At 45.0% G+C, this 14,081-nt stretch overlaps 1 protein-coding gene across 4 annotated transcripts in view; it reads right to left on the bottom strand.

Annotated features, from left to right (window-relative positions):
• Positions 1-5,050: 5,050 nt before the first annotated feature.
• Positions 5,051-14,081, bottom strand: part of runx2b (RUNX family transcription factor 2b) — a 41,131-nt gene continuing 32,100 nt past the window's right edge. The window contains exons 5-7 of one of the 4 annotated variants that reach the window (XM_076084605.1): positions 11,886-12,016; positions 11,831-11,850; positions 5,051-9,172 (exon numbers count right to left, since the gene is read on the bottom strand). In XM_076084605.1, the coding sequence (XP_075940720.1) occupies positions 8,668-9,172; positions 11,831-11,850; positions 11,886-12,016 (656 nt within the window). In that variant the 3' untranslated portion in view covers positions 5,051-8,667. The other 3 variants (XM_076084604.1, XM_076084607.1, XM_076084606.1) reach the window with 3 other exon arrangements.

Consider the following 14,081-nt stretch of genomic DNA (forward strand, 5'->3'; position numbering starts at 1 on the left):
GTAAGGAAATATGGAGCGAGACTTGTGCCTTGCTGTTTGGTAATTAGTACCTAAACATCCCTGTCCTTGGATCCCATCGCTCACATCCAACATTTCTGCAAGCTGGATAATATACAGTGGAGCATTAACGTCAAACACGTCTGGTCGTGGGGCCTGGCACGCCACATTAATCTGTTATTACACTCCCAGTGGATCTACCAGTCGCTGGGCTTGGCTTGGCCACCGTAGCGCGGGGAGTCCATATAGGCTGACGGGGGACTCACACACACGGCGCACATTTATAGCCAGGTTTACTAAACCTTTTCAGCTCAGGCATAAATTGTCTAAATTGAGCCTCGCTTTTGAGACCTGAGGTGATTAAAACAAACTGGTGTGCGTTTGGCGGCGTGAGGACCCACCTGAAACAGACCTGTGATCCAATTAAGGGCCCATAGTTAAAGAAATACTGCATACGGAGACCTCGGCGCTCCTTTAGCCTCTGCATATTGTACCCAGGAGACGGACACATGTGTTTCAGCCCGAGGTGAAGTTTGGTTTTACCTCACACTGTACCGCTATTTCCAGTAGAAGCCCAGTGTTATCCTTTAAATGCAAGGGCAGCAGAGAGGGCTCCATTTGTTTTGTAATCTCATACAATATCCTGTTCTGCATCTTTTTAGAATGATTGTTCATAGACGAGAGCTAACACCAGTTTGTGCCTTTCCTGTGTTATCATTACATTCGCTAACCATCTGTTCCTCTGAATGAATGCCTCTGAAGGTTGTTTAACAACACGTACTGCTGTACTGAAAGTATTTCCAGAACCCCTCAAAGAGTCTTTCAATCATCTGGATGAAAAAATGATTATGTGCGTTGCACAAAAAAAGGAGATTTTTTTTTACTTGTTCCTCTTTTGTCGCAATAGAAACAAAGATGGTGGCCGGAAATGACTTATGTCCTTGCTCAGTTTATGTGACGTGCACAAAAATGTAAGTATTTTTTCATCAGCTATAATTCTCTCTTTCTATTATTTTATATTTTCATTTACAAATTTAATATTTTTCTTGCGTCGTACAAAACGATAAAAGGCTACCTGAGATTCAGCTCTGTTTACTGAAATACGCCGTCCGATAGCTAACTCTCGGTGTTGGGTAACGACCGACATGTGACTTCAACGTCAACCTTTTGAGAAGGTGACGGCTGACGTCCCGCAGGCCTGAGAGGGAAGTATCTAATCAGAGCACGGCCGACAACGTCAGGAACCATGTCATAACAGGAGATCGTGTTTAAAAGAGCAGACGGGGCTGCGGAAGACGAGTCCTCATGTCTTCCACTTGGAGACAGAGAGCATCTAAGAGAGTATCAGATTCTCAGCAGGTCCCCCACAACCCTCCTCCGCTCGCCTACCCTTGGAGGTTTGAGTGACTTGTGGTGAGGCATGATGGGGATTATTGATCTGCCCGGCGCGCGCCTGCGGTTTGGGCGTAAGACTGACGACCTCACCAGAGAGAGTTCTTGGCACACGCCGGTCCCTGTCTTAGATCAGAGGTAGGGCTGCGTGGAGGCTGGGACGGGCCTGTCCCGGCCTGAAGCGTGGCCCGTTTGAGCTCGGAGCCAGGTGATCAAGACATTTTACTGTGTATTTAAAATAATCAGGCCCCAAATTTAGGCAGAAGATAACAATAAACACATCTGATTGGCTTTTTTGGAGAGGAGTAGTTGAAATGAGTAACCATGTCTGCAGACAGCAGAGCCCCGGAGGTATTTACGCTGTTGGTTAGATTTACTGGTTAGAGGTTTCGGTTCCAGTTGTTGGACCACATGAAATAACCCATGGTCACTGGAGAAGGATGTGGACACCGTGCTAATTATGTGAGATGATGATGTCAGGTATTGATACCTATAAGTGAGCCAGAACTTTCCCCCCTCCACGCTGTGTTCCAATGTATATAACCGCACTGTGGCGACCACACTCGCTTATACGACCACACTCACATCCACATGTCGGACATGTCTGGATCCTCAGCAGCCCTCACACATCCGCGCCGTCGGGCGGGCGCTCACTTTATCATTCATAGTTGTAAATCACCGCTTCGCCTGCAGGAAACACGCAGCATTTTATTTTCCAGTCATAAACCATAAAACCTGCCTCTAACATGAGTTATGATCCTTGGAGACTGAGGGGGGGTTGAATGTCTAAAGCAGAACCAGACACGATGGCGGGCATCCCCCTCCCCCCCCCCCCCCCCCCCTCCGTTTAGCCTGGCATCCCCCGATGGCTACAGTCATGTGGCGGATTTTCCAAAAAAAGCCCCAACGTGATCTAAACGCCACCAGGGTTGTGTGACATTCGGCGGTGAACTGGATCTCGCTGCTCTGAATTACCAGTCCATTAGTTCTCAATTAACACTCGCATGATAAAATTTGAACAGCCCTTCATCTGACAGGAAGAACACATAGGGCTCCTTCATGCTTGAGTTTCAGGCAAAGATGGGGCCCCTGCCCGAAATTTTTGAAATTTTATTGCCTGGCTGAAACCTATGGAAAAAGGCCTGTTTTGCGTGAATATTTTGGCACCGAGCGGAGGTTTATCCTGTCTTATGTTCTGTACACTCAGTTGTGCTGCAACAGTTTGCCATTTTTTTGACAGTGGAGATGGTGTATAATTTGAAACACTGACATGAAGCGGAGGCCTTGGACAAAGAGGCCTTTTGTTTACTGTGTTTGGTCGCTGTCCATGGTCCTGACACTCGCGTTTTCACAGTAATTCCTTTTTTTTCTTTCAGGCGGTGTGGCCGCGTATCAGATTGCATAATCTGAACTGGCAGAGCTCATTAAATGTAGGCTTTTTATGTTTCATAAGTGCACTTTTCCCTGAGTTGCGTTTCACTTAGCGGCAAATGGTTTCGTGGAATCAAATGTTTCCAAAGTGGGCTGAAGACACGGGCGCGCTTTAATCTAGTGATGAATGGATCCTGGTGCTGGATGTCGGGCCGCCTTACAACCTAGCATGTCTGTGAGGGTTCTGGGCTGCTGCCTGGACGCAGAGCGCCTGCCAAATGATCATTTCTTTTATTAGGGGTCAAAAGACAAGTCGTCGTTTACATCCCCCGCCCCCCCCCCCCCCTCTCCGTGAGGGTGAGGCTCTTTTCATATCTGACGTTCAGTTATGGAGCAAAACCTCTTGTGCAGGCTGAGGTCCGCAGGGACAAAACGTGGGGTGTTGGACCTTCAGTATAGGAGTACTAACTAGTTTGGCCTCATCCAGGCTGCCTTTGGCAGTGTGGAACACCATACAGTGTGGGTGGGCCCCTCCCCCTGGTCCCTAAGGTTAAATATAAACAAAAGAAAGAAAACCACTAGAGTGCGCCAAAGTACACTGTTATTCTTGAATCAGTTTTAAATTCTCCTGGAGCTGGAGGGGGGGTAGCTCAATTACAATCAGATCAAATTAAGATCAATTCTGTGTGTTTGATGGCGGGCATGGTCTGAGCTCAAGGATGGTCCTTGAGACACTAAGGTGGCCCGTTGCCATTGGTGAAGATCAGATGACATCAGATTAGAAAGGTTCAGGCAGGTCAGCGCTTCACGCTGATTCAGCAGTCAAGAACACACTGGAGAGTCCCTTACCCTGAGTTTATCTCGGGACAAGATGAGAAATCAAGATGCAGGGATTCCTGCAGAAAAGTTACACACACACACACACACACACACACCTACGCATGCACGCACACACAGCCCTCAGCCCTGTTAGTGGAGACGGAAACATAGGCAGAGATATACAGCTCTCTGAGTGCTATGGGACCCTCGAGGATCACTTCCCGCCTGAGCTGCTACTCTGAAACCTTTGTAAAGGTCAAGTAAACAGTTTGTATATTGGCTATCAGCTGTGTGTGTGTGTGTGTGCGCAGTCGTCAGATTGAAGTGGGTCTGTCTCCTCACAAACTCCTGCTTGTATTCTTCTCGGTTGATTGCATAACATAAGTAAGAGAGTGCAGTCTCCCTTGTGCTGCAAGGCTACATTACAAGCTGGTATTAAAAATCAAGCGCACATCATCGCTGGCATCATTCTGCAACCGCCGAATTGAACGGGGGGACAAAAGCTCCAAACCGAGCCCTCTTAAAGGAGTCTGCCTCGGCTCTGCTGTCTCTCCCCGTGCGTGCAGGACATTATGCTAATTTCTCTGGGTGTCTGGGTCCCTTTGCTCGTCCCGAGTTCATTATTATAATTGCTATACATGGCTGAGAATGCTGCGAATGTGAACCTGAAACCAGCGGGACCTTTTTCCACGCAATCTATATTCAGGGAAATCCCGAGAATGTTCCCAATCTGAACCTTGAAAAAAACACAAGGGATGGTGTAGCTCTCCTTCTCGTCTCTATTTCAGCATGTGTACGTGTGTGTGTGTGTGTGTGTGCGCACACTTAGATTGGCTCTATTATGTCTTGGAATAATGTAAAACAGCTTCCCTGGGTCTCCCTGTCTCTGTTCCTGTCTCCATCTCTCTGGTTTCCCAGTGTACCTTTGAAATGAAGCCATGGCAGCGGCAGTGGCAGTAGTAGTCTGGCTGAGCGTGCCGGGGGCCCCAGCCCGCCTTAGTCCCCCGTCCAAAGACAATGTTGGTGCAGACGGAGCGGCAGACCATGATGACACCGCTAAATGGGCTTTGTACGCGCAACACGCTCGGACAATCTGCTTGTTACAGACAAGATTAAAGGGGACATGTCATGCTCATTCTCAGGTTCATACTTGTGTTTTGGGTTTATACTAGAACATGTTTACATGCTTTAATGTTCCAAAAAATGCATTATTTTTCTAATATTGTCTGTCTGAGTATACCTGTTGATTGCTGATTGTCTTGCATGAAACATTTGGTGCACCTTTGCAAAGGTAGTTCTCAAAACGTGGGAGGAGACACTCAGGTGGGAGGGCCTTATATTCTAATGAACCATGTGACATAGGAAGAGGAGCCAAATCTAATTGGCTTGTTGAAACACATGTTTTGTGATCCAGGCAGCCCACAAAAAAACTGGGTTGTTTTATTTTATAGTTTGTGGGTTGGTAGGAACTCCAGATGCATGTGCACACGGAAAAGTGAGTTTTTCATGATGTGTCCCCTTTAAACAAGTGATGTGACGTTCTTGGAGAACTAAGAGTGTGCTCAGTGGTGGACCTTTATATCTAAATGGGAATCGGCAGCAGAAATATAATCCAGATATCCAGAAAATATGGTTCTCCAAAAAAACTTAAATTACACAGTTTTAAAATCTTAACACACTTCTCCCTCTTTCAAAAAATAAAAATCTATCAATATGTAAATATTGTAAATTTAAAAACCTGGAGAAAAAGGTGTCTCCTATACTTCTCAGTGTTTGTGCACTGGAGGCTTCAATTGTCCACAGAAAAAACCCCTGATCAGATAGTTGTGAGTTGTCACCAAATTCTGCTCGTACCTACACGTCTTAAATAGTTTTTAAGCAAAGACACATAAAAACGTTCCACCTTCAAGCAGATGAACGAGAAAACCGCCTGTTAAACTCCGCTTGAACGTCATTCATTCAAGAAACAAAAAGCAAAACACACCTTTGAACTAAAGAAAGAAAGTTAACAATTCTGAGACAAAAACGTACGTATGTGCACGTATGTGGCTTCACAGGGGGCTTCAGTAACACACGTTTAAATGGGGTCCTTCAACTAAATAAAGTTGTCCATGGAATTGCCCAATTTAAAATCAGGTTATGGTGTCGCACCGGAGGACATAGTTTTCAGCGGATGAAAAAAAATATTTCTGTTCATTAAAATAACGTGGAAGTGAAAATAACATGTCACGTCAACAACACACGTCATTATGTGAGAGAAAGGAAAACACCATTGTTTTTAGCGGAGGAGGGGGCTTTAAATGAAAATAGATAGAGAAGAATAATTAAGTTACAAAATTCCTATTTTATTCTTAAAATAAACAAAATGTACAATCACAATGCCAATTTCACTCACTGTTGTCAGGTCTGTTTGTCCCTTTAAAAAAAACAACAACAAAAAACTCACTTGATGATCTTTATGAAACGTACCAGCTACTAATGGAGTCTCCATTAATTTCATTTTCCTGACAGTTCATGAGAGAAGAAGCACAACAAAAGACATAAGAAGTAAACTTTACATAAGAGCAGGGTACGGTATGGTTCCTGGACATCATACATGTTGATCATTAAATAATACAAGGTTTGTACGCAACATTTAACCAAAGGAAAGAAAAAGAAGAAGAAGGGATGAACCTTGTTTACTGAAGAAGAAGAAACAAAACACAAACAAAAGCAGATGAGGACAACGTGGGATGTCAGTGCTGCGTTGATGTGTAAACAGTTTTCAAAAGACCATTTCCTGTTCAAAGTTTGGAAAGAAAAAAAGCAGATTAAATAAATTCCAACAGATGTGCATAGTTACTATGGAGACACTGAATACATTTGTAACGGGGAAGAAAAGCTATAAAATCACGACAATCTAAAAGCTTTTTATTCGCTCTCTTATGTTACACTGTAACAGCAAAAAAAAAAAAAAAAGAGACTTCACTTGGGCTGGAGCAGTTGGGGAAATGTAGTGTGACATGTTCAATTCCATTAAGTGAGTTCACAACATCCTCTGCAGAGACTGGAAGAGAGGCACTGCGTGCAAACCTTCAATGAAAAGCTTGAAGTCTTGGACAGGGCCGTGTTTTTCTCAGCTTTTCAAATTGGGTTATTATATTACCTTCATGCACTGAATATCATACTGTATGAAAGCAAGGCAAATGCTTTCTTTTCAAACAAATACCAACTGCCTTGTGAGATCAGATTCAACTCCAATGTAAAATGGCTTGTTTGGCCAAGTGTTATCCATTGTGTGTGTGTGTGTGTGTGTGACTCCAGTTGCGTTAAATCGGCACTGAGGACCAAAACCACGAGCCCTGCTGGCAGCCCGCCGCAAGTGCTGCTAGAAATAAAACAAGAAATAAGTGCTTTATGAAACAAACATACACAAGTCTCCCATATTTTTTGGTTACCAGTTTGCTGCCAGCAGCTGCATCCAATCACTTCTGTTTTTTTTTTTTGCACTTTTTCCTTTAACTTCAACTCCTAAATAAAAAAAAAAGGGAAAATATCAGACCTCCTTTCATACTGGTCCTTTTTAGATTGTGACACTGGTGAGTGTGGATGGTACACATCTATCAGGAAAACCATGTCGGCAAAAGCAAAAGAATAAAATAAAAGAAGGGGAAATAAATAATTGTGAGAAGGAATGTCACAGTCTCTTTTGTCTTTAGCTGTGATATTTCCTTTCCAGTCTCAGAGACTGAAAGAGAACAAAAAAGCAAAAGGAACAAACAAAGAAAGTACCCACGTGTGTGTCACACACTAAGACAAACTTTTTCAAAGCCATCTCTTGCACATGATATTGGCATGTTTTCCCGACAACCTTGACAGAGGATTCAGCCGGACTGGATACGGAAAAAAAAAAAAGATGGAATTTGAGATCATCCAGGGATTATTCCAGTCCTGAGTTGATGTATCGTAAAATAAGTGAACCTTAAAGTCTGACCGGCTGCTTTGGAGCGCACTCGGAGCACCGACTAGGCGTGTTGACAGAATAATCTTTGGGCTACATGTGTAAACGTACCATTTCTTATTTGGACAATAAAATACACAAATATCTGTGCGCATGTCAGACTAGACAAACCAAAGAAATCAAGCTGAATTTCCCCGACGGATAATCATTTTTTTTCTCTCTTTCAAGGTATCCTGCCAAGAGGCACAACACCAGTTATTGCTCAATAAATGCCAAATGTGTGTGAACGCCTAGCGAGGACGTCGGGCTCTTGACGTGTGGAGCAGTTGAAGTGAAAGTTACACCAGAAGAAACATGTCGCAATACTCTTTGGATATTACATTTCATATTCGAAACGATTTAAATCTTTGGGTACTACGAAAAAAAAGATTAAACCTCTCACTCTCTTAAATTACCAATCAAAAAAAAAAAAAAATCATTTTAACTTAAGTCATATAGATGCATCAAAAATATTCAGATTACACTTCTTTGACTCAAGTTTCAAATACAATACATAATTTATGGCTTTATAAGTTAAAACTAAGAAAACGCCTTAATCTACATCAACGTTTCACCCACAATATACAAGTTAAATTAATTGGTTTAAAGCAAATTTACTGTCCATACCACTGAAGGTAACATATGTGTTACTCTCATCACTTGCTACTCAGTGCCTAACTTGCATCTTGATATTGTCGTAGTACAAAAACATGCTCTGCAAAAAGCCTTATTGAAATACAAACACTATACAAAAGAGGCAGTCTTTTACAAATATTGTTTGAAGCATCCCTTAGCTTGTGGATTATAATAAAACTGAAATAATGTCTCATCCACTTGGGCCTAGTAAACCAGAAATGTCTCTCTCATTATTGCTGTGAGAATGACTCCCTTTGTAGTGTCTTGGTCAAAACACATTCCAGGAAGACAAGTCCGTACGAGTCTGTTTTCTTCTTCTTTTTATCTCTACCTTAATTTCCAAGTAAAAAGCAGAGATAGCTGATGAGAGCTCAAAAATCCCCTTTTCAATAAAAAAAGAAGAAAAAAAAAAGGTTTTGTGCTTTCAAACCACAACATCAGTTGACTTCCGATCTCCGCCCCGTTGGTTTTCTTCAATATGGCCTCCAGACAGCCTCATCCATACGGCCTCCGGGGTTGAGAACGGTCGGGGAGTTACTGTGGCTCCCGTCGCCGTCCACCCCTCCCTCCGTCTGGCTGGGCAGGTTGGGGTTCACCAGGGAGGTGCCCGTGGAGGCGCTAGTGCAAGGCGGGATCATCCGGGAGGGCGAGCGATCCCCGCCGGGAACCATGGAGAACTGGTACGAGCCGGACGAGGCGCCGTAGTAGAGATAGGGCGTGCTGCTGGTCTGGAAGGGTCCGCTCTGGCTCTGGGCGGAGCCCGGGTAAGGAGGGGGAAGGTAGGTGTGGTAGTGGGCGCTGCCCAGCGACATGGCGGAGGTGACGGGCGGGGTGTAGGTGAAGGTGCCCGGGTAGTGCATCCGAGGGCTGGAGAAGCGGGTCTCCGTGAGGGGGGGGAGGCCCGCGAACTGACGCTCGAACTGACCGGGGAACGGGCTCAGGTCGGAGGAACCTGTTGACACATGAAAACATTCATTTCTTTAGGATTCTCAGTACAGCAGACATCATCATGCAAGCAGGAACAGTTCTTCTTACCACTTTGTCAGTTTGAAATGTGGCTTTGGACTCTTAAACTATTTCGTAGTTTGTCTTGTAGAGTAATTGAAGTTAACAAATAAGTCCCTTGAGGAATGAAACAGTAGCAAACCGGATTATACGTGATTGAGTATTTCAGCCAGATATGTGCATTGACTCATTTAGGCTAATGGGTTTCGTGGGCACAGTTATGGAAAAGCGTTCATCTACAAATATTGTGATATTCATCAACTCGTTTTTTTTCTGTCAACTCACAAGTTTCGATGAAGTTAACAAACACATCAGTGAAGTCCCGCGCATGCACGTGCCTTAATATGTTTCCGTGTTTCCGTGTTTCCGTGTGTGTGTTGGCGCATGTGTATCTGCATAACTGTTTATGCATGCAAATGTGTGTGTGGGTGGGTGGTAGGGTGTGTGTGTGTATGTATGTATGTGTGTGTGTGTGTGAATACTGTATGCACATAAAAAAGCAGTTGGGATGAATCAGGAGCTGCACATGTGGAAACACTTTGAGCAGAAACAGTTTCCATGAGATCCATAATGAGGCAGGGCTGAGCTCTGATGTGGCTCCTCTCCTCGCCTCCCATCGGCTCCAGCGTGTGTGTGTACGTCTGTGTGTCCGTGTGCACGCGCCCGAGCGAGAGAGAGAGAGAGAGAGAGAGAGAGAGAGAGAGAGAGAGAGAGGAGAGAGGGAGCTGCTCCATCTCACCCTTCGTTCCTCTCTTCGCTTCATCCCTTAAAAAATACCCAGAAACCACTAACTGGCTGTGGCTAGCTTCGCGCCGGGCACAGAGTTTAAGGAGAATAGGAGGTCCTCCCCCTCTCGCACTCCCTCCCTCCCTCCCTCCCTCCCGTCTCCTCTCAGTGGTTTAGTCCAGCCATGGCGCTCTTATCATAAATCACCAGGCGTCTTCTGTGTCACCATGTCTGCTGCGAGAGGACAGGGGGTGGCGGGGAAGAGGAGCGGAGGGGGGAGACGCAGTGTTTATGTGCAGGGAGGAATTGCGAAGCCGGGTTTTGTCGCTAGCGTCAGATAGCATATGCTGCCAATTAGGGCCTTTAAACTTCCTCTTTCCACGAGATGTGTTTTAATCTGACAGGAATAGTAGGTGATTGTCTCCGCTGTGGAGGAGCAGTGTGAGCTCAGACATGACTGGCGCTGTTCAATAAAACTCCTGCTTTTAACATTTGGACCTATTTTAGTGCTCAAACGTGCCCTGTGATGATGAGCCAGATCGAACTTTTATTAGTTTAAATGAAACCACAGTGGAACAATGTCTAAATATTTGGAAGGATTGGAAGGATTGTGATACTCTAGAGTTACAAACTCTAGAGTATCACTTCCGAATTAGGTGTTTTACTTGACTGGTGAACTTTTGCAATCGCTTCTTAGCAACTGTAGCTTTTCCACTACACGAGCCGGGTTGCGTGAAGGTGTACGCGTAGAGGTGTGTGTGTGGGGGGGGGGGGGGGGGGGGGGGGGCATTGCAGAGTTTTCACCGGAGCGTCCATAACAGCTTCAGCTCGTACTTGTCGGTATGTTCTGTGGCTGGATACTGTTACAGAGCAGCCTGGCGAGGTGTCAACATGATCTCCAGAGATCTGAGAGCCTTAGTCGCATCACTTAGGGGGGCATTAAGCGCCCGAGGTGTGCAAGCGGGTAAAGGGCGAGTTTCTTTTTTTTCCGGGGGCCTGCGCTCACGTGCACGCGTGTCTCTTTGAGAACAAAGCCTGACGCTTGTGAGATGAAAGCTGAAAGGAAAGACCGAACTAATCAAAGCTGACAAGGCAGCTGGCTGGATTTTAAACCCTCTCTAATGCAGAGTCACACGGCTACGTCGCGTAATCACACACACACACACACACACACACACACACACACACACACACACACACACACACACACACACACACACACACACACACACACACAGGAGGGTGTAGTATTTCAGAAGAAGAAAACAGAGGGAAAAAAAGGTAAGGTAGAAAAAAAACAACTCACATGGCAGTGAGTCAAACAGGTGTACGGGGTACAAACTTGTCTGGCGGCATGTAGGGAGTTTAAAGGAACAGAGACAAATTGGAACACAGATGCTGCCGTTATGGCAAACAGACTGAGGCTGAGGCAATTACCCAGAATGCCTTGTGAGAGTAGCGTATTGCCATAAAGACACTTTATTCGTCAGTCACGAGCCTGTTATTATCCCCGGGCCTGTTATTACCCATACTCCTCTAGGATCAAAGGCTTTGAGCGAGGGGGAAAAAAACGGAAACAATCGCTTTTTTCCCCTCCACTGTCATCCACGCCATCCAAAACCGCTCTCTGGAGAAACAGTCGGGCTCTGACTAACATGCCTCATTCGTGAACGAGCCAATAGCAGCTCAGTGCGCTGTATTGGTCTCTGGTTAGTCGTAGCGTGTCGATTTTCTTTTTGTAGTCTCTGTTTATGTTCCTGCTTTTGACAGTGAGTTTTGCGTGCATGTCTGTCGCTCTCACTCCCCCTTCCCCCTCCGTCTATCGCGAAAGAAAAATGAATTATCTGGATTTTTTTGCAGCAGTTCAGGCCGCCCCGATGGGACAATGAGACCGGGTGGTTTCACACAATGGCAGAGTAGTGGTTCTACCTGGCAATCGTCTAGGCACGTCGCTGATGGCGGGCAGACCCGTGCCTCGGCTGGAGGAGAGGGGGGTGGTGGAGTGGACTGAGGGGGACGCCATGGGACTCAGGTAGGACGGGTACGTCTGTTCGTACGACCAGGGAGGAGAGGACTGGGACTGACGAGGGTCTGATGGGGAGAAGGAAAGCGACGGAAGGAGAGGAAGGAGAAAAAAAAAAAAGCCATACAAAGAGAAAGAAACAGACAGGAAATGAAAGAAAGAATAATTAGCGGTTGCCCATCAGCTGGTTAAAAATGCTCTATTTTTTTGTTTGGGTACCAAATGGACAGTAACATTCACAACAACTGCAGGCAGTATTAGTGTCTCTGTTTCTCTGGGCTTAGGGTTGAGAGGTTAAGTATCAGTTCAGCAACAGCCGCCGTAATGACACATCTAATGTTTACCCTCCAAGAGAAGATCTTCCTGTTTGCCTTATAAAACATTGTGCTTGCAGCTGAGGCACAGAAAGCCTTGCTGGCAAACAACCAGGGCGTAAACACACCAGCAGACAACCAGCACACACTTTATTGTGTGTGTCTGCATTGCAACACAATCGTGGAGCATGAAAGTCGGCCGATGTTGCATTGTGTGCAAACGGGACCAAAAATCGAACTCAATAACAGTTCAACTGTATAAAAACATTAATATCCACATCATGTAATGAATTGTGTTCGATAACATCCATTTTAAAATCAGTTGAAGAGGTACATGTGAGAGGGCTGTAGGGCTACTGCTCTAATCACAGCTGCACTTAAAGTTCAAGCTTCACCTCAAAGTATTTACACTTGCACTCACACGCAATTAATGTCCAATCCGGTGTATAATAGTCTCCGCTCGCCACCAGAGCGCTACGCTGTTTAACCATCCCTCAAATGATCCACTAAGTAACACTGCAAAGCCGTGCCAGACGGTAACTAAGAGCTAAATGACGACCTGGGACGAGCCTCCAGAGGTGTAGGCGATCGGGTAGCAGCCATCCCCAGTCGTGAGAGATGCTGTTACCTTCTAGGAGATTGATATGAGTGACGGGGCAGAGACGTGGACGTTCTGTGGTCCGGTCACGATGTGCACATGGCTCCAGTTGGGGGTTTGATATCTCACCTGACAGTAAGTGTTGCTTAGCTCGTGACTCAGCCTGCTTGCTTATTCGGTGATACCCTTTAGGACACGGTACAGAACATTTGTGGTGCATATTGTGGATGTTTCTACCTCTTCAATGAATGCTATATTTGGATTTACTTGGCAGTTTGGGTGTCAAATACAATTTTATATTTTGTAGTGCTGCAGGGACGATGTATTTCTGGTGGCCTACCCGGAAGTTAGCACCGCACTGGTTCCCTCGTCAAAAAGACGACAGGATTTTTATTGACGAATTTCATATCGTAGAATAAAACGTTACAATCTCTTAAGCTTCTGTCAACCAGAGACCTTATTTCAGGCATCTAACCAAAACCCATTAAAAAAAAAACATTGACTTTGAGACGAGGGAACCGGAAGTGGAAAAAAATGCAGTTCGGCATTTGTTACACGGAACCATCTGAGAAGCTGTTACTTTCAAAATACATGCGGCGATCGGATGAAGCATCGGTCAATCACACTCCTACCAAAGCCAGATGGGAGAAGAGCAAACACATCTTTTCCATCGATCTTTCCTCTTCTTTCAATAATCAAATACTCTCCAGTTCCGATTTAAATGATGCTCTTGCAGCATCTACGCTAACCTCTTTAGGAGCCGCCATTGTTGTTTAGAACAAGCAGTCCCCTCTCTGTGACGCCACACACACCTAAACCACGAGACATCGTGAGACTCCAGCCGGCAGGCGAGGTAACCTTCCTACAGCGCTCAGTCAAATCTCAATATCGCTAATAGATAATTAAATATGAAATAATCAAATTGATGTTCAAAGCAATAAAGTGTGTTCCACTGTTGTGTGTCACTTCAGACGTAACTCTTCACATATGTTTATGCCAACTGACTTTTGATCGTATCATAATACTATAATGACGAATAATTATTGTTATTATGTTGAATGATCGCCTAGCCTTAATTAAACCAGGCTGAAAGAGAGCTGTAATTATATTAATTGTGGATATAAAAAGGTTTCATTGTTCAGTACAAGGAAATCATTTGATGGTATGACACCTCTGACAGATGACATACACTTTGAAATATATTTCTGGGGTCAGAGGTCA

Source organism: Anarhichas minor, unplaced genomic scaffold (genome assembly GCF_050575085.1).
Source record: "Anarhichas minor isolate MPS153535 unplaced genomic scaffold, ASM5057508v1 ptg000136l, whole genome shotgun sequence".
Taxonomy (NCBI): Eukaryota; Metazoa; Chordata; class Actinopteri; order Perciformes; family Anarhichadidae; genus Anarhichas; species Anarhichas minor.